Here is a 26,742-nt window from a genome sequence, read left to right on the forward strand (position 1 = left end):
ATGCTGGGCCTTGCTGAGAACGTCATACCAAACATCTGTGCAAATGCAAAAGCGGAAAGAACCAATCTCCTTAGCCAAAGACTGGGCTTCAACTCTCACCACAGGATCTGCAGTTATTTCCCTCACTTCAAGAAGAGCCTCTCTGGCCTTGCCTTGATATCTTACTGCCTCAACACTTCTTATCCTCTGTCTCTGCCCATGATTTCAGACTGATTGTGACATTTTTCAGGAGGATGTCCCACCTGTGGTTAGAGGCTAAAAAGAGCTTGAACAACTTTGTTAAATATCCAAAGTGGCCAAAGATGCATCTGGGGAGCTCTTTGCAGCATCAGGTACGTACGAACAGATTTAAGGTGTGGGCACCACACGGGACAAAAAAAAGCTCTCGTGTTCATACACCTTGATTTTTGCCCTTCATGTTGGCATCATTGTCATAGAACTGGCCTCTGCAGTCGTCAAAGGGGATGTTGAGCTCTTCTAGCCATTTTAGGATGAGGGATGACAAATCTTCCCCTGTAGACTCCTCTGCAATGAGAAAGCCCAAAAATGTTCTTTAACTTGAGGAATGTCTCCTTGTGTCACTATCCTGACTATGACATGAGTCAGATCAGGTGTGCAATCTAAAATGATGGAGAAATATGTGGGTGCATTGATCTCTTTCACCATGGCTTCAAGTATTTTTGAACTGACGCAGTCTATCAGTTCATTTTGTATAATTTTGCTCAGACAATGGAAGTGACTGCCAGTTCCACTTTCCACCCTGCTGAATCATCACTGGATCACATTTGGCCATGAGTTCCACCTCTTTTAGGAAATGTCCATTGTTTGGCTTGTTTAATGCATCTGTGGACCCCCTTAAAGCCAGATTTCTCTCAGCTAAGGACTGAATTATTGCCGCCAATTGATGTAAAACATCACGCCATCTTTTTCTCTCAGCCTCACAAAGTGCCATCTCCTGTCTGTCAACTGTCATCCCTTTTGAGAAACGGACCTCCATGTCTTTCCATGTTAGCATTGTGCTCCTGGCTATCTTTCATGAACCTTGAGCAAATGGTTTGCATTTTTCCAGTCCTTTAATCCTTCCATATTCAATTTGTGAAGTCTTTTAGAAAACATTTTGCAACAGAAGCAGTGCAAGCGATCATCCTTTTCAGAGTACGTGACCCAGCTTCTCCTGATTTTTCCCCCAATGACCAAGTTTCTTGTTAAATATTTATGTTGACACCTTTTCCATTTTAGGACTTGATAGTAATAACTAGTTTTAATATGATCATATTTAAGGGGAAGTTATTCCCAATTTTCCAGCAACCCCCACTTAGGCCACGGCGCCCTTAGCATGTATGTCTATACTGTCTAATGTGCGAGCCGGCTTTGACAGTCAAAACATGTCAGGAGATTAAAGTAGATTTCCTAAAGAACAGTTGTCTGAATAAATTAAACCTTAACATAAAAAATTAATAATCTCAAATAAATGCCAACATTTTCACAGTACAAGCATCAATTAACCTTTATTAACAACTTTTTTTTTCCCAAAAAGCAACATTTTTCCTCATAAATAACTACAGTACATCGTTTATTTCACTTGAAACCACAAATACCAAAGATATTTACAGGTTTTTCACATTTACAGTATATACATATGCACACGAGGCAAGTACACAAGGCATGTGTGTGTGTGTCCCTGTAGGGATTAAAGCTCACACATTTGGCTACAGCCTCAGGGTCACAAGATAAGCCTGTCATTGGCTGGAAAAGTAAAAAGAGGAGATTTACAGAATGTGCAGTTAGATCAGGGTTAATGTGAGACAATGTTGGCACATAGAAGTATAATCCTTTAAGATGGGAGAGGACTGACAAAAAAACAAAAAAAAAAAAAGCACTTAAAAGAAATCATTTCAACATCGGCAACTTGGTTGTCAGAAACAATGTCAAAGTTGTAACCGTATGTATAACATATGAAACTGCATGTACACGATTCCATATCCATAGATATGAAAGAGGTCAGTCATTCCATGACTGAGATGATCACGGTGTGCTGACTGTGTCTTTAATAAACACAAAGGTTCGTATTTACAAAGAAAAAAATGAAGCCCCAAAATGCAACACACATCCTCTGTTTGCTTCCCTTTTCTTTCTATTTAAATGCTTACACAAAACGAGCAGACACGGTAGCAACATGCATTAAAAAGTGAGTGTATGTTTGTATTTGTTTTTTTAAAGGTCTACATCCCCATTTTTTATCAGTTTTAAACTTGGAACTCAGTTTCAACAACTCTCATACAAACTTAAATACTCGGGAAGCACACATTTCTGCAGAAAAAACAAAAACAGTAAAACCCTAACAAATAAATACTTAAATAACGATGGCACCAAGTATGTAGCGGCACTTTGCTGAGATGTTTTCAGTCGCTGACCTGTCAAATAAAGGGCTTGTGGTTTCAGTGTACAAACTCCACCCACAGGATGGAAAGTGATTGGCTGATGGCTTTCTGTAAACTGCGAGTAGAATTTGAAGGGAAAAAAAAAAAAACCTTACACTCGCACACAACCAAAAACCACACCAACTGTTGTAAGGTGAAGATCTAAGCGACACGCGGGAATTAAGGCGACTTTACTGTTTTGTTTTGTTTTTTGTTTAAAACATTGTTCTCATCGCAGTGCTCACGGTCATGGATGTTGGCTGTGGTGGTATGTACAAAGATAAACAGTGCTCAGCTTCAGTGAGTAGCACCAATAATGTAGACCTTGACACACTTCATAGCTTTGTGCAATATCAAACGTAGAACACGCAGACCTTTCAAAATAAAAAGGAATTCCCGCAATACTTAAAAAGACTCGTAAGGCTTTTCGAAGGTCGGACTGAACACAGCGGGAGAACAGAACGTCACGGAAAGCCCGGTGCTCTCCCGCCAGGACGCCTTATCGGAGCCGAAACTAAAGTAAATCAAGTTTCGACGGGGGGGAAGAGCAGCAGTGACTGGACAAGGCAGTGTGTTTAAGATCCAACGAGCCCACGTCGGTGGTCCCGTCCAGTGCAACAATGGGCCATTCAATCACCCGATTGGTCCGCGGGTTTGCCAAGAATGCCCTAGACCACGTTGGCCAGTTCTGTGGATTCTGTTTCTGAATCTGCCTCGTTGTCCCTGCGGGGAGTAGAAGAAAGAAAGAAGTTAAAGGTGACAGAGTGGCAGTGAAAGCACACAGGAGAGCCTCTCTGTTCTGTTCCCAGCCGTACCTCTGTTCCTGGAGGAGTTTACGGTTGCCTTGCCTCCGCTCCTCGTCGATGGGATACGAGTAGAGTATGCACAGGCCGATTATGATGAGAATTACGGGGGCGGCCGAGACCAGCATTTTTAAAGTGAGGGCGACTTCTTCTGGTTGTGAGCAGCCTCGACTGATGTAGCCTGCAAAGCTGAGAGAGAAAGAAAGCGATTATCCAACAGAAAACAGGCTCAGGAGTGACATGCATCACACAGTCTAGAATTCACACACAAACACAAAGTAAAGTGCACAGATTTTTTAGGTTTATAATCAACTTAAAGAAATGCTTTATAAAAATGACAAAAATGCGTTAAAGTTTTTGCATTCAATGTTAGGACAGAAATGCCCCTCAAATATAAATAAATAGCTCAGTATAGAAAATAGGTGTGAATCAAATAAAGGTTCAATAATTCTATCTGATATCTAATTCGTTGAAAATTAATCATGATTATTTGCAACTTGTGAACTGGTGACAACACTGAACCTGAGTTATTGCACAAGATTTTGTTTATTCTGAAACAGTGACATTTAATAAAGGTGTTATAGGCATTTGTTTTTGCTTTTTTAAAGACTGAAAAATTTAGAGTTTGAACCATTTAACTTTAAAGGCTTAGGCTTTGTTAAAGGCCAGTCTATTATTACCAGAAAATGTTGCTTATTTAAAAAATTAAATAAAATGAATCAAACTTGTACATTTAGAAAAGTCAAGTGTAAATTTAAGAGAACTACTGAGTATATTTGACCCTTGAACATCAAAACCTGTTCAGACACCAACTGTTGCTCTTTTACATTCAGGTGCTGAGGCACAGCAGTCTATTCACATTACTGAAGATAAAAGCAGCTGTTTTTTCTGAAACCACTACTACTATTATTATTATTAATAATAATGATAATATTTACAATAATATACCAAAATTCCTATTATTATTCTCAGTCTGGAAGTGTTGTGCATAGACTTCTGCATACTGACACGAAATTTTAAAAATATCATCATCACTCAATCCTATGACTAAATCATTCATGATGTTTCCTGCCTCTGTTGTTACCCTATTCAATATTTTTCAACAAACTGATAATTTTTCTTGATAAAATAACACGGGGTGAGAAAAGGAAGCAAGAATTAATGTTATAATAGTCACAAGCCTAGTAGGAATATTCTTTATAGGATTTCACCCAAGACCACTTCCATGGCATCATGATTAACTCTCTCCCTCTCATAAAAGGCTTTTAATCGTTGTCTCAGTCCCATTTACAGTTTGCACATCTTCCACTTTGTTTTTATTGGCTATCAGGCATCAGGTAGGGATGATAACCAGTAGAATGATTAAACATTATGAGAAAAAGCAATGACAAATCCTTGAAAATGACTTTAGTTACATCAAAAAATCTGTAGAAAATGAAATGACTGCCGTGGTTTGATTTGCCTTGGCCTCATTTAGGCCTATACTTCGACCCACTGCTGTGGACAAACCCTGCAAAGAAGAGTTGTGTGTGTGCTTGACACTGCTTTGAGCTCTTACTCTAAACTGAGAGTGGAGATGCCGAGAGACACTCCGGAGGCGAACTTGGTGAAGAAAACGTAAAAGGAGTAGAAGAGAGCCTCATGGCCTGTAGAGTTGGGGTTTTGCACTTGGAAGTCGTCGACGACGTCGGGCAACATTGACCTGCACGAGCACAACAACAAAAAAAAATATCATCTTTGTGTTTTTTTTTCCTGGCAAAAGGAAAATGGAAACAGCGTGCTGAGAAAAAGTCTGAACTGTTTGGGTTTTATTTACCAAGGCAACAGGAAGGCTGCAGCCACTCCAACTCCAGCAGCGAAGGAGCAGATGTAGGTGACAATGAGGTTACTCTTGATGCACACCACCAGGATCATGAAGGGAACCACAGACTGCACAGAGAGGAGACATTACACTTTTAATGCATGTTCTCTATCATATTTTTGATTATAAACATACAAAACATACCCACTAACTAATGACAACAAAGACACATTAAATGAGAGAAAATACACAAAAATAACAGAGAAACATACGAAACAACACAAAAAACACACAGAGAATAATTTAAATAATACCAACAACACACAAAAACGACGACAAAAACGCAAAAAATGAGAAAAAAAATACTTAATATTAAAAAGAACAGACAAACAAAAATACACAAAATGACACTAAAAACACACAAAATGATAGAAATGATCTTGATTTGAACAAAAACTGATAATACAAGAGTCAGTCTTGGTCCGTAATTAAATTCAAAAGTTAAAGAAAGTGTGAGCCACTGTGAGCCAAAACATTTTGAGAACCACTGCTTTAAATTCCTATTTGACTTTTGATTCTCCACTTGAAGTGAACCATTATGAGTGTCGGCATGGTATGCTAGGTATCATGTGGTTGTGGGTCTCACCAAGGAGCCGGTGTAAACCGCCGTCTTCTTCCCAAAGCGCGTCAGGAACCACTGCCAGAACGGGATCGCCAGTGTAGCAGACAGCTGTGACAGAAAGACACATTCACTGTTAACCTAAGCTGCCATCAGCCACAATTCTAATTAAAGGTGCAGTCTGCAACTCTTATAAAAGTGACTTTTTGTCATATTTGCTAAAGCTGTCACTATGTAAGGACAGCTTTAGCCTGCATCGTTAATTTCACAAAATCCAACTCAAGTTCCCTTTATTCTAATGCACGCCAGACAAAGAACAGTAATAATCTACGTTATGCAACAGAAAAGACCAAAAGCCATCAGAGGGATAATGCAGATGAACAGACAAACACAACAGTGACAATGGAAGACAATATGGCTTCGGCAGTGCTTCACAAAAACTAATTATGGCTAGATGCCGTTCAGAATTCATGATGTAATGGGGTGTCACTCTAGGGTCACATCGGTTTGACCTCTGATTAACTATTATTTAACCATGTTTTTCCATGGATATGATAATAGTCCCCTAAAATGGGCACTTCAAACATGGTGCAAATGAATACATTTTATGTTTATTGATTCAACAAAACCTTTTGAATCAAATTCAGTTTTTTTAAATTTATTTTTATTAAAAAAAAAGGACTTTTTTTTGTGTCTTTCCAGATCTGTGCATTAATACTTCCGGATGACCCTTTGATTTCTATATTTGTGCACCTAGCATGCTAAAACCAAGCCATGAGCATGTGTGTATTTTTTAAGCCCACAGGCAATATGTTTGAATAAAACATGTTGGAGCAGTTCTGGGAAGAAAAACTATTGTCAGAAAATATTAGCAGATTCTTACAAGACATGATGCATCATACACAGAGTCAAACAGCCCTTAAGCACAGAAAAGCATTCAGGTAGTGAAACAAAAGTTTGCACAGTGTTGGCAACATCCCTCCAGTAAACATATTTAAAAACAGGAAAGATATTAAATATCAGTGTTGAGACCTTTTGCCTCAATGTAAGGCTGTGCAATTAATCAAAATTCGATTACAATTTCGATTATTACACTCAACGATTACAAAACAATAATCAAGAAAAAATTATGATTAAAAATATATACAGTATATATTTAATTTTACATGTTTCATTTGCTAAATAAAACAAACTTCTAAGATTTAGGATATTTACAAAGACTAAAGCTTGGCACACACGAGAAAAAAATGATTATTAATACTAACTTTGAGTTGTTTAATTTACGCGCATGCAAGCTCCTCCCCTTCACCCCGCCCCTCTCAAAGCTAAAGCTAGCCTGCAGGCCAACACGAGGAAAGTTATTGCTAACGCATCAAAAATGCTTTGTAAACAAGCAAGGCTAAAGCAGTATTACATTTGTTTACAAAAGTGAACATACAGTATGCGTTTCATACGACAGTGAACATACATTTGCAATTCCCTTGAATTCTTTGTCATTTAAATGCTACAATTCTGTGGCAATTTACAAGTGTCCGTAGCAGTGCATTGCATTTGTTTACAAAAGGGAACATACTTGAATAATATTTAAATTGATACTGTGCATCTTTTTATTCATTTGCATTCAAATAATATTTTTAGTTTTGTGCAAAAGTGTACATACTTGATTTTAGTGTTTGAAGGATTTTATTTATGTTTAAAGAATTTATTTAACATTGTTTTGAAAAAAAAAAAAAAATACATTTTTGGTTGACGAATAATCGTGATTTTAATTATGACTGAAATAATCGTACTCATTATTTTTTCTATAATCGAGCAGCCCTACTTCAATGTAAGATGCTAAAAAAAATTGCTGAAATTCTACATGTAAGCTTAGCTAGTTTTCCATTACAACCTGTTGTTGATGCTTAAGTTTTTTTGTTGTAGATCCAATGTTGAAAAGAAGGGTAAAAGTCCCTCCTGTGCTGCTGATGCAACATCCACGACTTCCAAAAACTAGAGCTTGTTGTCCAGTGAAGACAGAGACAATGTCCTGTACAGCTCGCTCTCCAACACATGAGCTGTGAGGACACACAGGGCCTTTTGTCTCATCCACTTCTCACTACACGGCTAAAAAAAGAAAAGTTTACAGTGTTCACCTCTACCTAATGAGGTCTGATGACTCCAGTCTATTCAGTGAAGATGAGGATTAAGATCAATCGTCACTGATGCTGGAAAAACTTCAAAAGAGACATTTCCCTGGAATTAAAATGTTTTTTCTAACTTTGTCTTTTTTGATTCGGTCATAACTTCGTAATCCTTTCCATAAAGTACAGGCTCAAAGCATGTGATCTCATTGACCCAGGTAACCTGTACTTTCTCCACTACAGTGAGAGGAGGTGAGGATTAATGGGGATAATACCAGTCTGATCTAAAGTGTAACCACACAGTGAGTCTTTGATGTGAGTGGCTCCTCTGCTCGCCGTGGGAATGAGACGACATTCAGGCAAAATCAGAGACAAAACTCAACGTCGGAGCTGTCAGCCAAGAGCCAGGCTTTATGACCCCCCTACAGTGAGTGGTCTTGTGATTACAAACAATTTATGCTTCTCCGTTGGGAGGGAAAGCTTTTGTCTGCGCAGGAATCTAACAACTTCAGCTGTCCCTTAGAAACAAACTGCTCCTGGTTCTCTATGGGATGAGCCTCATGGCCTTTAAAGGTCCAGTATGATGCCATCATCTCCATTTGTTCTAAGAAACCCAACAAAATAGTATGAGGTTATTTTCCCAAACTCGCCTGTTTTCTGGAGTTTTAGCCTCTGAAAAGTCACTTTGACATTTCTATAAAAAGGCTGTTTTGGGGCCTTCATGCACATGCATGAGTGGGCGTGTCTGGAGATGCAGACTTCATACCTCACTCCTGGAGAGGGAGATCGTCACCATAGTGATTTTCTTTTACTATTCACACAGTCTTGATATTGTTTTCAGCCAAAATAAAAACCTGCACATTACAGTAAAACACTGTTTAAGCAGCGAGTATGATTGTGAGTCTGACAAACGCTGCTTCAGGGTGTGTGTGGCAGCAGCAGCGGAGTAAACTGTCATCCGAGTCAGCTGTTTCAAACACTCACCGGAGTGTTAAGCTGCTAAGTCACTTTCTTGTCATCCTCACATCTTCTAACCACAGGGATAGTCCATTTAAGATGATAGTTCACTGTTTTGTCCAACCACTGCATCGCATTGGGTCACAAACACGTCAGATCATGTCAAAGGCGATGTAACTGCTACTAAAAATGGAAAATGGTTGTGAGCGCTCACGCCGCACTTTGGATAATCTATATACTGATTGTAAAGATATCATTTGTGGATAAAGGGATTAGTGGTTAAGGGCTTGTAATCAAAGGCAAACTGGTTCTAAGCTCCCTGGTCCATCACTGTGGGATGTTGATCAGTCCTTTATAATAACCCTAACTGCTATGCTGTTGCTGTCCACTGCTCCTCAGGGAGGGGTTAAATGCAGAGAACTCACGTCATGTATGTAGCTTTACATACATGACAATAAAGTATAATGTATATTCTATATTCAACCGCAGTGTTTGTTTTGCCTGTGAGGTAGTTTGAGAGGGAGGAGCTCATATTCTTATATAGCGGAGGAGGAGTCAGGATTGTCAAGAGGAGAAATGTGGAATAACAAGGGAGGGAGGAAACAGAACATTTTCAACATTGGCCCTTTGAATGAGGCTAAAGGGATGTATATCACATATAGCAAAACCATTATAAAGTACATTTTTCATAATACTGCCCCTTTAAGGCACGAGAAAGCACCAAACCTGCGAGTACACTCACCATGATAACCAGCAGAATGTTCTGGAAGTCGTTCCTGAATCCCAGCGTGGAACTGCAGAACAGGGCAAAGTTTCCCTCCAGGAGCTGCAGGAGTAGAAACACACAGTGTCCCTGAGTCAGACGCACAAACAAACAGAGCCAGGAGGCCCAACTGGCAAAAACAGGAGCACTGCAGGAACTTGGCAGCTTAAGAGCAAACACTGTGCAGCCTGAGGAGGACTGACTGGGAATAAATCAGTAAATACATTCTGACTAATTATAGTAAATATACAATACGAATAAACATGAATCAGCTTTTTACTCACCATGAAAGCCAGTGATGTAAAAAGGAAGACCATGACCAGTTTGACATACGGACCGTGACCCATCACCAGTTTAATCCCCTGAACAAAGGACATGGGCTCCGACCTGGGACGGCAAGATTCTGAAAGGCATAAAAAGAAGGGGTGTGTATTTCCATCAAACTGACGATACGATATGTTCTGATACTAACCAATACAATATACCGTTACATCACAATATCAATAATTAGAAGTTTCACCATTACAAGTACAAAATGGAAGTAAATACAATTTATTTCATTTTTTTTAAACTTGTGAGAACAAGTAAATGGTAACTAACTGTAATTAAAATATCAAAAACAAGTGGCATGTCTACCAAACTGTAACTTTTGCCTCTACAACAGATTCTGAGTCTGTTAAGTTCTAAGTAACCACATACATTTATAAAAGCTATCAGTATGTTTTATGAAAATAAAGTATAATCAACTTCCATTGAGGAGCTACACAGTTTAACAAGGTCTGATGTGGTTCACTGACACCTAGTGAAGGGGCGTTTACATGCTATGCATACGTTAGCGCAATTAAATTATTATTTTTTTGGATAAAAACCGTAATTTTAAAAAATCTATTAGGACGTTTTTGGATTGATACGATAAACACATGATGAAAAATCATGATATTTCTTAATATAACTTAAACCCCATTTTTACACATTTCATCAAGTTCTCAACTGGAGCGTTTTCAGCAGTAGCAGCTCAACCCCCCTCCCCCTCCCCCTCCCCCTCCCCCTGCACAGACATGTCTAAGTAGTCCCATCACTGGTCACAGTCAGACCACAGCAGCACAAGCCACACCTTTGTGTCCTCATTGGACCAGACTAGTAAACGTCAGCGATGGCTCGGTCACATGAAAGGAACGTCTATCTCAGAGGTGGGCAACTTCTATCACAACGAGGGCCACAAAAATGTGTTTGTTTGATCAAAGGGCCACATTATCAACATTCATGTCAGCATTTAGAGTAATGACCGATCTGAGCTTTAACACAGGACACAACTAAGAGTTTTTGTTGTGTGTATAGTGTGTTTTTTGTCATTCTGTGTCTGTTTGTTGTTGTCTTGCTTGTTGTGATTGCATTTTGTGCATTTCTGTTGTCCTTGTGTATTTTTCCTGTAAAATTTATGTTTTTTTTAAATTTATTTCTGTTGTCGTTTTGCTTGTTGTTCGTACTGTGGGTTTTCTGAGTCATTTTTTGTGTACTTTTGTTGTCATTTCCTGGAAATGTGTATATTTTTTGAGTAATTTTGTTGTTTTGTGTATTACTGTTTACATTTTTGTAGTGTTTTCTGTGTTTTTCTTGTCTGTTACTGTATGTTGTAATTTTTTGTATTCTTTTAATATTTTCAAATTTTTGTTTTCTGTGTTTTTCTGCAATTTTGTTCGTGTACTTTGGGGGCCACCAGTTGCACATGTCTGGTCTATCTCAATCAGAAAGATGAAGCTCAACAACTGAGAACTCATTTATAAATCAGATAAACCCCAGACATGGATTAACAAAAAAAAAAAACAAAACTCACCTTTTTGTTCCTTCACTCCAAAGAATAAAACGATGGCACACAGGACGTAAATGAGGCCGATGATCCCAGATGCAATCATGTAGGCGTTTTTCTGTAAGAAGATAATGTCTACAGTCAGACAACACCATCCATATTTTTAAATCTGGACATCAAACATGAACTTTTAATATCGAAACCTTGCATTCGTGCATTTACCGTGTGATCCAGAGAAATACCGGGTTCCGTTTGATTGAATGCACCAATATAAGAGTGGTTAGCGACGTCCCCGGGTCCCGGCAAACAGGGAGCGTTAGCCATCCCCACGATCTGACCCTGGATAGCCGTGCCGAGGACGGTCCCCAACACCTCCACCGTCATCCCTAGGAAAGACAATCCATTAAAGACGAACGCACCAGAGGACTTTTCTGCCAGATAAAGAAGGCCGTGTACGGTACTTACTGTACGCTGTGGCTGAGTCCCTCTCTTTCTGCTCAGAGCTGATGAACATAGTGAGAGCGGAGTATGGAACATGGAAGCACTGATGGGAAACAAAGAGCAGAACCTGAGTTTAGAAGCACTAAAACGACTCTTTCACAGGAAGAAATGTTGCACATCATGGCATTATAGCGGTGGTCTTCAAACAGGGACAGACCATCATTGGATCATTGCCTGGTGCTAGAGAAGAGCTTTATTAGCTCTTGTAATCCTAAAACAATTTTAGGCGTTTACATAATCTGGCTCCTTCCCTGTTTTATTATTTTATTTATTAAGGGATTCCACACCTTAAATCTCGTCCATTTTTTATTTTATAATGTTTTTCTGTCATTTTGTGTATGTTTGGTGTTGTCTTGCGTGTTATGATCGGAGTCATATTATGTATTTATGTTGTCATTTTGCTTTTTTTGAAGTAATTTCTTTATTTCTGTTGTCGTTTTGCTTGTTTGTTCGTACTGTGGGTTTGCTAAAACATTTGTTTTTTTTATTTAGTCTTTCTGTGAACTTTTGTCGTCATTTTCCATAATTTATTTTATATGGACCGTATGTATAAATATAGACAAATATAAGGATTCTGATTCTAGTCAACACACATGCTTCAGTAACTGGTAACTGACCCCATCATCCTATGTTAGTATTTATTTTGATTCTTACTCTCATACTGTGTTGCTGCAAATGTGAATTTCCCATCTGGGGATTACTAAAGGTGTACTCTATTCTATTCTATTTCATTCTATTCTATTCTATTTCATTCCGATGCATAAACCCTCCTTCAGACAATCAACCTTTTCTGTTACAGACGTTTAAAAAAATGAATAATTTACCTACAAAGCTGAAGATGATTCAAATTATTTTAACAAAAAGGGATTAATTCATGGCTGAAGGAGCAACAAAACTGTTCCCACACGTAAAACAAGCACTGAAGGAACTGTTGAACACTCTCAAACTTTATGAGTTTATTCATTTGATTTCAGTATTTGATTTTTTTTTTTTTACTTTGTTAGAGTCTGGTTGCTTTAATTTCTGTGGACAGGTGTTTAAAATTAGTATTTTGCTACAAGCACTTATTGCAGTGCATGACTAAATGTCACAGTAGCATTAATATTACTGTAAATAAATGTTAAATAACATTTAGGACATACAATGGGCCTTTGAATGAAAACCGCAACAAAATTTCCACTGAAGAAAGTGTGACGTAATCTTCTTTTCTGAGTGACTGAAACTAATTTCTACCCCATGTGTTTTTTTCTTTTATTTTGAAACCATCTTTGGATAACAATATTGGAAAAAACCTGCAATTGAAACTGCATCAAAAGTACATTTATAAAAAAAGTGATTCTGTGGGAGGGGTGGGCTTTTATTTTTATTGTTTAGTTTATTATTTTGCAACAAGGACAAGTATTTCTAGTGAAAGCTAAAGTTCATGTCCTTCTTCGGTTTGTTTATTTGTGCATTTTTTGTTTGTTTTTTCTGTATGTGGGGGAAAAAAAAAGCAGAAATATGTCTTGAATGGCTTATAGTCTGTTGTAATACCTTCAAAACAGAACAAGCATTCACTGTGAACTGTATTCTATGTTTTATTGTGTTGTTGTTGTTGAAGCAGTGTCCATTTACTGATTCTCATGAGTGTGGTACTCACAGTTTGAAGGCTCTGGAAGAGGCAGTAGAAGAAAAGGTACCAGATGACTTTGTGATCCTCAAAGGGTGGGACGTACCATATGAGGAAATAGGAAAGCACAGCCAGAGGGGTGGACAGCACAATCCTACAGAGAGGGGGCGTGAGAAGAGACGACGACAACATCAACATCCGTGGATGAAAACGTGAGTTCGGTAAAGCGTGAAAAATTCTCTCGCTTGGAAAACAATTCCCAGAGACGGGGGCCTTGCATTGCATAACACAGTGTCTTTCATTCAGTCCATGCCCAACTTTCTCTCACTTCATCTTTGTTTCCTGGTTCTCATGCATAAGAAAACAGGCTGAAACTGAAGGTCGTATCAGGATTATTTTCCCTCTCTCTCAAGAATACCAGCATATCATCTGTTTATCAATATGTTTATTACGCAGTGTTCATTGTGTTGCCTGAAACTGTTTGTCATAGACTGCCATCATAGCCCATATTCAGACTGTTGGGACTTTTATTTTCTGATGCTTGAGGTCAAGAATGTTAATAAAAATGTATTTTTTTGTTGATATTTGTGTATATTCATTTTAATTTTGTGGAGTTTTGTTTGTCCGTTTGATATGGGTGTGTTTGTGTGGATGTAGTGTAACCAGAAATGCCACCTGGGAGAGGGGGAGGGTTCTCAACTCCTGTAAGAAATGTTTCAGTGTTAATGTCAATGTGGTTAATGTGGGAAAATTATAAATAGTTTGAAGAAATGTAAAACAAAAATTATTTCATAGTTTTTGTTGACTACATGTTTTAAATGACAATCACTGAATTATGACATTGAAAAATACATGTGAACGAAAACTGTATCAAAATATATCGATAATTTCATTAAATATGAAAAACAAAACTGTAATTTTTAAACAGCTTTAGTCGACTAAAATCATTTCATTGACTATAACTAGTCCTGATGATTAAAACTAAGTTGCATTTTAGACAAAAGACAAAATCTAAATTTTCTGTTTCTGTTTTCATGAACAAAGTGATAAAACGTTTATGACGTGCTCCGACTCTGATCTGGAATAGCAGATGTAAAAGATAAACATTTTTTTCAAAGCTCTAAATTCACACACTTCTTTTCAATTGGTTCTCTTCTAATGGTCAGATCTACATCTACCAATCAGACTCCATCAAGTTCTCAACTCCTGTAAGAAATGTTTCAGTGTTAATGTTCTTAAGGCAGAAAAATTATAAATGAAGTTTGAAAAATATCATTTGAAAAAAATGTCAGTTTTTGTCAACCATATTTTTTTAAATGTCAATAACTATATAATGACTAATTAAGAAAAATGTATTAATATTTTTGTTAAATAATAAAAATAAAAATAATTTTAATCAACTAAAATCATTTAGTTGACTAAAAACGTCCTGATGTCATTATAAATAAAGTGATTAGCGCAGAGATTCTCACCCTTTTTTGGGTCGTGACCCCATTTTGATATCACAAATGTCCGTAACCCGATAGTTTTTTCTCAAATTCGTCTTTAATCGCGTTTATTGAAGTGTTTTACAAATACAAAGTAGCCGGATTAGTGCACAAAGTGACGAGATGCACCACCCTCAGATATCTTTATTTGAGAGAGTTACGTATATATTTGATATTTAGTTATTTGAGTGTGATGTGTTAATTTCAAGAAGAAAATTTTTTTTTAAAAATGCGTTTTTGTATGAGCACAGCAAGTGCTTGTGTGTACGTGCAGAGGGTTTGTGTGTGCACGCAGGAGTATTTGTGTGTGTGTGTGTGAACGCAGGAGTGTTTGTGTGCGTACAAGTATTTGTGTGTGTGTGTGTGTGTGTGTGTGCACGTACACCCCAGTGTTTGTGTATGACTTGCATGCATGTGCATTTGTGTGAGTGACACTTTTATTTCAATTTAATCAGCTTAAGCAGGGTTTAAATGTGCTTTATAGATTTAAAAAAAATAATCTGATTAATCGATTAATTTATTGACCGATTATTAATTTATGAAAATAATCATGTGTTGCAGCTCTAATTAGACATTTCAGCCGACCCCATTTTAATTCCAAGAAACCCCACATGGGGTCCGATCCCCAAGGTTGAAAAACCCTGGTGTAGGGGCTCTGAGTGATATAAAAAGATAAATATGTTCACACACTTCTCCTTTTCCATTGGATCTCTTGTGATGGTCAGATCTACATCTACCAATCAGAGGGCTCGTACAGCCACACCTTCATTGGTTGGAAATACCACAGCATGTTGGAGAGGAAATTTCCTTCTTGTCATCTTTCTGGAAACCACCGAATCACTACTAAACAGGATATGAAGTCATACGCTGATCACAATGGTCCACGAGGAGAGGTGCACGACTCTCAGTGTGACATCACATCTCTGTAATGAATATCTACACCTCAGACCTGCTACTCATTAGTCAGAGCTCACTTACTGTTATTGAGGATATCTGAAGTGCTTTCTCATGCTTGAGGTATGATTAACTGTTCAGAGGAAGGACTAAAGTGTGAGAGGAGGTGTGTCCAGGAGTGGAACACAAGTGAAAGCAGATGTTTAATCAGAGTTGAACAATCCACTCGGTTTATGTCATTTTTTTTAACACAGTTCTTTCTTTCTTCTCTTATTCAATAATCCTATTAGACAGATAAGTGAAAGACCTTTATTAAGTTGACTGTTGCACGTTTTTGTTCCTGTAGATGTGCCAACACCTGCTAAACTGCATTCTCTTCTCAATGCATGCTGCCATTGTTGTCCCTTACTGGAAAAATTTACGGATGTGAATCAAGGTTTGGTCTGCGTTTCATTATGTGATTTTTATTTGTTGCCGTGAAAGGGCGGAGAAATAAAATAAAGCATTGGTTCTCAAATGGTTTGACTTTGGGACACGTCATACAAGCCTCAACCCAAATCTAATATATATACATATATATTACATTCATTTAAGGATGTAACAATGAATATTTGGGCATGGCATCGGAAAAATTGTTTATATATATATATATGTGTAAAAATATTTACCAGGTAGTAAGTAATGCAAGAGACAAAAACACGTTTTACTTTACTGTATTCTTGGCTTTTATATAAAAAAAAAAAAACCTAAATGATGCATTTTAGAAATACAATCATTATTGATTTTTACAAGCCCCCTTCAAAATAAAGGCACAGGATCTCTTCATTTAACAGACAGGCTAATGTTTGCAAATAAGCAAATCCTTGGTATAAAGACATTCAGAGTGCTGAACCATTGAAACAATTTATTGAACTTTTTTTTAGGTTGAAAAAAAAAAAGGTTTTGTAACCTTTTCATATTTTGTAAATTCCTTTTTTTTTTTTCATTATTTTTTTAATTCATTATTGTAAATAAAATAAAAATTTCATTAGTTTTCTTTACTTTTTAATAACTGTTTAACAGTTTTGTGGTTCACATGAAGGTTTAAATGGGATTTCTTTGAATTTTACAGATACCAGAAAGCCTTCATCCACCCACTGGAAGCACCGCAGCAACACTGACACTCATTCTGCTGAATAAACTCCAGTAACCCTTCAAATTCCTCAGCCGCTCTTTAAATGTCCCTTCACTGGTGAGAGCTGCGTCGCCATTGGCTGAGACGGGTGGTGTGTTGTGGGCTAGACCAATGAGGAGCGAGCCTGTCTCCAGTTACCCTCCCCCAGCACGCACAGGGCTGTTAAGATGGAGCGAGTGCTCCGTCAGTTTTTGTCCAGCCTCCGCCCTCCTCTCCTCTCCTGCTCATCTCTCATCTTTACTGGATGAGCCGTAATGTGAACGCAACAGTCTACCACCACCATTTCCTACTTCTACAGACCCCCCACCCTCACCCACACAAACCAAAGCCCACACCTTGACAGCAAATGTATGATAAGCATGTCACTGAGAGCAAGTAGCATCCTATAATGACCCACTTTAGAGATTCAAACCTAAGTATCACTTCCTGAAGTCATGGAAAACCACCAACCTCACATTTTTAGGCAGATTTCAAGTAAAGAATTCATAAAGCTGGGGAAAGGAAGGAGATCTCATTTTTATCTTCCTTATTCTTTTCCCATAATCGTTTAATGTTAAAAATTGTGGCAGGTTCTTTAACTTTAAAAAAGACTGATGGAAAAACTAAAATATCTTCCTCTAAAGCAGGCGTGTCAAACTCTTTTTAATTCAAGGGCCAAATACGGAGCAGCTTGATCTTAAGCGGGCCACAGATTTTACGTGGGAAAATTAGTAATATTGTGCCCTAGTATGTATACATAATACAAAATATGTAAGAAACCGACAATATCCAAGCAATAAATGACATATAATAGTCCCAACAGGGTCCTCACTTTAAATTTCCTAGATTTGTGACCAATTTATATTTATTTAAGGGGAATAATGTGTAATAATTTGAGGAAAATTGAAAGATTCTGTAATAATTTAGAGATTTTTTCAACAGTTTAACCTTAAAAATGACTGCGATCATGCGATAATAGCACCAAAAAACTGAGCTCCTGAAAATATTGTTGTTTCATTTACGAGATGATGATTCTTGTTTTCTGTGTCATTTTTACTCTCCTGTGGGCCGATTTGGATGTTTTAACAGAACAATATTTCCTTGACGCTGTCCTTGAGGGATGCACAACAGAGGAAACATTCACAGGGGAACACCATCGGGACCGTTTCACAAGGTATAGCACCATTTAATCAGCTGCTGATGGGGCGCTTTTTGACACTTATCGTCTCATTTTTGTCGTTCCTTAGCTTTTACTTAAACCGTCCCCATTTCCACACCCATCATGCAACAGGTTATGCATGGGACAGCAGCTCTGAGACGTCTTAAGCGACAACACGACGTTGGCAATCACGTCTAAAACTAGCAGCTCCGCTGACACCCAACACCGTGAGCCGCTGACATAACAGTGTGAGCTACAAACTACATACATTAGTCTGCAGTGAAGGCAAAGAACGGTAATAATGGTCAGCAGAGAGATCATGTGTGAGAAACCATGCAATCAATATAAAAAAGCTCTTAGCAATGTTACGGTCCGCATAGTCACCACACATTAGGGTTGGCAGATATATCGAGTTACAATATTGCCCATATCTATATTTCTTTTTTTTTTCACAGCTCATTTTGTATTAAAATAATAATTTTAAGAGTCACTGCTTTCACTAATTCTCAAAACATTAAAATCACATTTAGATGAATTTCTAAGTGTGTTCTAACCCAGACCTTCCCCGAAACATCCACACTACAGAACTCACTCACACGTGCTGTCTCCTATAGTAGTCTGGTCTGTTAGGGGAAGAATTGTGCAAATTTGTCTACAAGCATGAAATTTGGCATACTTGCTGTTTTTGACCTGCTACCTACCATCAGATATGATGGGATCCGGAGCCAGTTCTCAATGGGTCACCATATTGGACAATTCAAAATGGCGGCCACCAAAAAATAGGTTTTTCTGTTACTCGCCGACCAAAAGTCACGTAATTAAAATTAAAAACAACATTTCACAGGTTCTGGACCTCAGGGATTCTTAATATGATGCCTGTTTGACAGCAACCTTCACTGGCATCACCATATTAGAAAATACAACATGGCCACCTGTGAATATTTAACATTGAACATTTTTGACCAAAAATGTTTGTATTTTACAACATGAAGTCTGACATTCCAGATCAAGGCATCCTTAATTGATCGAATCAACTGTTTGTTAATAAATGTGCTTGTGTGTCATTTTGCATCAGCAAATTTAACCCTGAATGGTAATTCTGGTAAGACTCCATTTGAATTAAATCGATCATGATTTATATCGTATATTGTTATTTTGAGAAAAAATTTCCAGATATCAGTTCTGGTCCGTATCGCCCAGCCCTAGTACACATTAAACCACTCATCTCAGCAGCAGTTAGAAATGAGCTGTGAATGTATCAGTGTAAATGTGTAAAACTGAGACTTGCAGGAATGCCTTGTATCTGTTGAGGCTAGAAAAACCTATTTTCACACAGATGGTCTGGGAACTTTTACATAAAGCACACGCACACAGTGTGGCCAGTGAGAGCTGATTGGACGGAGAAGAATCAGCTCTGGAGAAAGTTGCATCAGCGTGACCTATAGTAATCCTTAGTCAGGAGATGATGCTGACTCCGCCCCTAAACATCGACAGACGCGCGCGTACAGCTGGAAGAATGGAATTCCACAATGAGCTGTGACTCATTAGCTAATTCCTTCCCCCCACTCCTTTAAAAAGCATTATTACATGTTTAATCACTTGGGATTAAATGTGTCACTAGGATGACAAGAATTAATCTGTAGAAAACAGCATCTTTGTGACCAAAAGTGACATTTCGGTGTTTTTATTTGTTTGCCCCTCAATATTAAGCTCATTTTTAAGGCTAGTTGTATGAAATTTTGCCACTATTATTTCATTTTTATTTGCTGAATTCCAAAGTCCTGTGTATTGGAAGTGTATAGAAAAGGAGAAATGCAAAGACCAAATTTGCCCCATTGTAACCACATACCTATCATATACTGTAATCATGATACATCACAATGCGTTTTCAATTAATGCCTAATATATCAAAGCCTCTACCTTCAAAATAAAAGGAAAAATGTGTTTTAGGTGTAATGACCCCCTACCAACCAGAGACCACTGCATAAAGTTTTAGGGAAATTTCAGTGAAGGCCTAGATTTCTATCTTGCAAAATATACAAGGTGTACAAGTGAATCTTTTTTCTTTAAAACTGTTCTTGTGCCAAAAAAATAATAATGCATTAAATCAATTAATCACAATGACAATCATTATTTCATCAAAAATATCTCACTTTGGCCCTCATTTTTGGAAATATTGCATATTTACTGTTTATAAAAAGTCCATACAAACATAAAAAGGGTTTGAAAATTATAATATATTTTATATTTATGGATAGGTCTGAAGTAGTTGAAAAGATCTGATGTGGTGGAAGTAAAAATAAAATTCACAGAGGACATTTTTATAGCTCTTTTATGAGACGGACCGTTTTTGTACACAAGGTGTCCAAGGGTATGTTTTTTTTTACAGGAGTGCACAAGGGTTAAAGATCGTCTGAGGAGAAACGGAGGTAGAACTAGTCAAGGTGGGGAATCATCAGACTTACCAAGGAAGCATCCGTCCAATGCGAGTCCATGGGCTTCGGGACACTAGGAAACCAACTGTGGGGTCCGTCACGGCATCCCACGCTCGCCCACCAAACAATATGATAGAGGCATAGAAGGGATCCAGCTGTTGGAGAGTAAAACATCACCGTTTAGGACATGATGCCACATCCCGTCTGTATACAAACTCTTTAACAGCACGTGTCAGGTTGTGAAGTATTATTGATGCAGTAAAACTTTCACACACAACAATAAGCTCGACATTTACAGTAAAAGGAGTCGTTTGACCTCTGTTCTCTAACCGTTTGGCAGACACACAACAAGGATCCAAACTGTTACAATGCCATTTGGCAGCTGAGCCCGTCCACCCTGCATTAGAGCAGACGCCTGGCACGGTGAGCACTTCGCTCTTGACTGTACAATTCGCGCCATGCTGTGTCACCCAATAGACTCTTAATGAAGAGTTTTGGAAGCTGAACAAAGCTTCACCGCGGGAGGTCTTGGACTTACAGCCTGAACCGTCAGATTAACGTCTGAGCTCATTAAATCCAACCCATTCTCAATGTACAACTCGGCCCCTCCCACTCAAAAGTTTTTTCTCACCAATGAGACTTTAAGATTCAACATCAAGTCCTTAATTACAGTGAAAGAGAAACTTTATTTCCTACTTCCAATTTAGGAATAAGCAGCATTTTTTCTGGGCTATGTCACACATTAGCCCAGGAAGTCTAATGTTAATTTTGATTCAATTTTAGTCATACAGTACTTCACAGTCTTGACTAAAATGCATCTTATTTTGTCAAAATGTAGTCATCAGGATAACTTAATTTATAGTTTAGTAAAGTTTTAGTCCACTATACTATTCAATGACTATTGATCAACCTGATATTGGATATTAGTGCTAGGGCAGATTTGACGCGATCAATGCGTAAGAACACATGATCGCATGAGTTCTGATTGGATTTAATCCCGTGTGACAATTATTATTTTTGTTTTTATTAGTTGACGAAAAAAAAAAAATCACTATTATTTTATATGGTTTTTGTTCACATGGTTTTTTTTTTTAAATTAGTCACAGTCTAGTTATTGTCACCTAAACAAATGTAGTCGACAAAAGCTATGACGAAAAGCTTTAGTCAACTAAATTAACTCTGACTGTATGATGCCATGGGTTAGGGCGGGGCTAATCCAAGTATCAGAGAACATAAGCATTAGCTTTGAGAAAAATGCTTGTCACTGTCATTTCTGCTTTAACAGAAGATCAGTTTTTCACACACCTGAGCAACGTCCAGCAGGTAGATCTGCAGAAAGAAACCCAACGCACATCCTGTCATCTGGTACGGGGCTCCACCAATGGCGTAGCATATCTTGCTGCAGACCGACAACCTGTTTCCATGTTCACGCTGGGGATGAAAAAGACAAAAACAGAGGGAAAAACCGTGATTGTGTGTAAAAAAAAAAATGCATCTGTGCAAAGTTACACGTATGAGAAAAAAGAAATGCATATCTTCGTGCAAACCTATCCCTAAAGGCTTTGGCGGAACCACGCCCTTGTAATTATAAAACAGTTTATTTCTCCTTAACTGACAGTGGCAGTTTATAAATAACCTGTAATACAGCAACATGCACTCAATGGTGTTTCTCAGCCTGATGTGCAACCTTCTTAATTTCTGCCTAATCTTAAGTTTTCCACGAGTATGATTAAGATGAAATGGACTATGGCTTAAATTCCTAATGCTCAGGAGCCCAAGTTTCTGTGAGTTCTGGCAAAAAAAAGCTGCACACTGGGACAGCCACCAGTGAAACCAGGAATTATTGGCAGTTTAACAGTTGTTTGGCAGCACACATTCATTTTTAACTTTCTCTGTGGATGCAACAAGTTACCCAACGCACAGATTGCCAGCTCTACTCATGGCAACACAAATCTGTTGTTGACCAACGATCAGAGCGAGGGCATGATAACACACCGAAGGCCAGGGTGCCGCCACCTTAGTAGTAGGATTGTCAGATAGTGCATTATTTTATTCAAGAAAGTAACCACATACATCTATAAAAGTGTCCAGTCTGAAAATAAAGTGCAATCAACTTCCAAGCTAAAGTGCGTTGAGTCGTGACTCGTTAGGTAGTTTAACGAGGTCTGATGTGGTTCACTGACACCTAGCGACTACGTAGATGTTAGCGCAATTAATTAAAAAAAATGTCATTAAAAAACATGATTAAAAAATCGATTTGGGCATTTCTTTTTTTCAATATATCGCAGAATCAATTTTTTTTCTAACACTCTTTACAATAGTATAGATCAGCGATTCTCAACTGGTGGGTCGGGACCCAAAAGTGGGTCGCGGACCTGTACTGGGTGCTTCGCGGACAGCTAGTGAAAAATAAATAAATACTCAATATGCCTTTTATTTTTAAAGAAACTTTTCTTTTGACGGGCATGCTGTGAAATGCATGTTGCACAGGAAAATATATCAATCAATCAATCTTTTATTTGTATAGCACCAAATCATAACCAATGGTATCTCAAGACACTTTACAGTTGAGCAGTCTTAAGGACGGACTCTTCATTTTATGGATACACACATATGCATATATACACATACATATGTATCCCACACCCAACATGAATTCATGAATTCATAGATTTATGTTTTAAAAAAATATTATATATTTGTGTATTCAACAGGTTTTTTTTTTTTGAAAAACTTATATTGGTTGGTTGAATTCTAAAAAAAAAAAAAAAAAAAAAAAAAAATGGTCGTGATTTAATGGCCGTGGAAAAATGTGGGTCCCAGGGTGAGACCAGCTGAGAACCCCTGGTATAGACCACTGCTAAGTAAAAGTATAAAGGTCATGCAGACATCAATTAAGGAAACATGAGCTGTTTAGGTTTACCTGCTCAGGTATGTTAAAGCGTGACCACAGTCAAACAAACCCAACCCAACTGGGTTTTGTTGCCCATGACAAAACCGTGTGTGGTTGAAATAAGAAACTAGAACAACAGAAGCAAAGATATAATTACAATCACAATAGATGTCAAATACAACAGTGGGACTCTATTGTTCATTGCCACGTCGTCTTCGTGATCCTGGAGACGAACTCTCCCACAGGTTTTACAGTGCGTGTCACCCTCCTATACCAGTTGTACCAGTATGTCTCAACCCCTCCTAGTCTTAAACCAGCAATGGTATGGCTGACAGTACAGACTGTCATGTTCATGTAACAGGAATTTGATAGGTTATATCAACGACACCCTACACCTTCACTTTAAGTGTCGAATCTAAATGTCTCTTACCCTACAGCAGTGGTTCCCAAACTGGGGTATGGGGTACCTCTCAGGGGGTGCACGGAAACATGTCAGTTTATTTTTTAACATTATAGACTTTTTTTTTTTTTTTTACATGCACACAGACTTTTATCGGATCCATCAATAATTTGTAGCATAACTCTTTTAAAAACACCAAAAAGTGAAGTTCAAATTATAAAATGAGCAAAAATATCAGAAATAAATGAATAAAACCGCCTCAATTCAAGGTTAATGTTGGACGAGACACAGGAAAGAGTTTAGTTTATTTGCAGACACAAATAAAAAAGGAAATGTCTCTTACTACGTAATACATATCCATATACCGGCATTCTATGGCATATGGTACGAAAGATGATGTTACCGGAAGTCGAAAGATGACGTTCCGTGCGGTTAGGGTTAGTTAGTAACGTAGTTGACGTTAGGGGTGTAGGAAAAAAAAAAAAAAAAAAAAAAAAAATCAATTTCACAATATGTCGCAATTTTTTGGGTGCCGTCTTTTTTTTTTTTTTTAAATGATATAAAAAATGAAATTATTTGATCTGTTCAGATCAGTGTTCAAACTGACACAATAGGATACATTTATACTTATTTTTGTGAATTGTCGGCAAACTCAGAGTACTTTATCCTTTATGTTCTCACTTACAGTGGCTACAATGCTTATTTTTATTATTTTATGATGGCAGTGTGTAAAACTGCATTTTCTTTGTTTTATAGTGAAAATATGCAAAAACACTAATGATAAATCGGATTTGTTTTTGAAGCAAATAGATTTGACTCAATTTGTCCTCTGAATGATCGATATTTTCTGATGAACATATACAGCTACTTGATTTTTCATCTATACGTTTCATTTTGATATTAACTGGGTAGAATATCGCAAGTGATATACCTTGATATTGCAATGATATTGTATCGCGACACGTATCGTATTGCAATACTCACCCCTAGTAGACGTATTAATACAAACGGAAGTACAAGTGCGTAGCATCTCATTGGCCAGATTCGGTCACGAGGTGCACGTTAAACTAGCCAATGAGGGGTGTTGCGTACGAATAGAACGCTGATATATTGATACGTGTTACGTATTGATAGCCACTGCCCATAAAAAAAAAATGCACAACGTGAGCTAAGGAGTACTTGTCAGAAGAAGTAAAGGCGAAGGGGTACATGGGGTAACACGATTTGGGAAACACTCCCATACAGGATAGATGAAGATTACAGCTCTTTTTTCCCTCAAATTCACACATGTTATGGTATTTTAGTCAATGTTACTTTAAAAACTGTCCTCTTACTACTGTACACTGGTGCTATCAGTGCTACCAGTGATGATATGTCACTACTGTAAACTGATAACATGCTTTAACCATCTGACCAGTAGCAGCTGGGTTTTTATACACAGCAGGGAACTTGTTTGAGTCATTTAACACGTTTAAAAAAGAAAAGAAAATACTATTATTTATTTTTACCAGTCCCAGACAGCCCTTAAAAGAAAACCATGCTTTCTCTGAGGGTGACACGTCACGTTGGAGCTGCTTCGTGGTGCATTCACTATACTTCGGGAACACCATGGCTTAATTATTTAGTTTTTCACATTAAACGTAGATTTTATTGCACTGACATTTTTTTTTTTTAAAAAGAACTAATTGCACATTTTACATGGGAATTGTGTTTTTAAACATTTCTTACAACTTTCTATCTAGCATTAACACTGTATTATTTTTATTTTATTTTTTTCCAATCGACTCATGGCATCCCCACGCTATGTCCACTGCATGTTAGGTCCATGAAGGCAGCATTAAAGCACTTCTATAATTTAAAACAGCTGAATCTCATTTAACAAATGAACAGTGAAAGGTTTCTACAGTGCTGTCATTAAAAGGTAACACCCTTTACAAATAAGTTTTTAGTTTTTTAATCTCTACCGACTGTGGAAAAAGCTAACAAATAAAAAAAAAAAAAATACAGGCTTGGCCACATTATTATCTCATTCTATTCATCGCTTAATTAGAGGCTGTGCCACCCAGATGGCTGATTCCTGTGGCAGTGCCTGAACGCAACCCCTTTCAAAAGGCACTGGTAGCTAATTAATGTGTTGGTCTGACAAAATACTGCACATTGTGAATAGTCTGAAACATTTGATGTGTGGGATTTATGGTGTGCAGATGCAGCAGTAACGACTGAGTGCGCGCGCACACACACACACACAGGAACAGGCGAGGCCGCCCAACCTAAAATAGTCAGTAAAGCCGATGGTGGTGTGCTCCAGCCTCCATTCATTCACACGAGTCAGTGAAAATCCTCTTTACCTTCACATTTCCTCACATATGAACCAAAAATGAACGAGTCCCGCGGGATATTTACATTCAAACTCACCTTTCTGGCTAACTTGATTTCATCCGCGTTGACTGATTTATTCAACAAGCTAGCGTTGGAGTATTGTTCCACTCCCTCTCCTTTAGCCATCGCAGACCGTCCGTCCTCTTGGTTCAACTCGAATTAATTCAGTGACGAAGCCGATGTTGTATGAAATAGTCTAAGTTTTAGTCTGTAGTGGTGAGGACTGCTGTCCCTTTGCGGTCTGTTTGAATACTGAGAGAGGATGCCGTGGCAGTGAGAGAGGATGTAGTAATTTTAGAGTGCCCCGCCCACTTCTCTAACGTACCATTCACACCATGTCCTAGCCACGCCCACCACACTGTCACTACCACGAGATGAGACAGGAGTGTGTGTGTGTGTGTGTGTGTGTGTGTGTGTGTGTGTGTGTGTGTGTGTGTGTGTGTGTGTGTGTGTGTTCATCCATTGGAATACATTATGAAAATAATTGATGATTGATAATAATTAATAACAATATACTTAAACAGTGACGTAAGAAGCCA

The 26,742-nt window shown here is 37.9% G+C and overlaps 1 protein-coding gene across 1 annotated transcript; it reads right to left on the bottom strand.

Moving 5' to 3' along the window:
- Positions 1 to 1,480: 1,480 nt before the first annotated feature.
- mfsd2ab (MFSD2 lysolipid transporter A, lysophospholipid b) lies at positions 1,481 to 26,484 on the bottom strand. The gene is made up of 14 exons (XM_028461461.1): positions 26,240 to 26,484; positions 21,837 to 21,962; positions 20,562 to 20,686; positions 13,434 to 13,557; positions 11,759 to 11,837; positions 11,516 to 11,679; positions 11,321 to 11,411; positions 9,771 to 9,889; positions 9,466 to 9,549; positions 5,671 to 5,754; positions 5,040 to 5,152; positions 4,782 to 4,925; positions 3,236 to 3,412; positions 1,481 to 3,143 (listed from the first exon to the last, which is right to left on the bottom strand). Exons 1-14 carry the CDS (start codon positions 26,327 to 26,329, stop codon positions 3,089 to 3,091), a joined length of 1,575 nt encoding a protein of 524 aa, XP_028317262.1. The 5' UTR covers positions 26,330 to 26,484; the 3' UTR covers positions 1,481 to 3,088.
- Between the last annotated feature and the right edge of the window lie 258 nt (positions 26,485 to 26,742).

This window comes from Gouania willdenowi, chromosome 11, assembly GCF_900634775.1.
Source record: "Gouania willdenowi chromosome 11, fGouWil2.1, whole genome shotgun sequence".
Lineage (NCBI taxonomy): Eukaryota > Metazoa > Chordata > Actinopteri > Blenniiformes > Gobiesocidae > Gouania > Gouania willdenowi.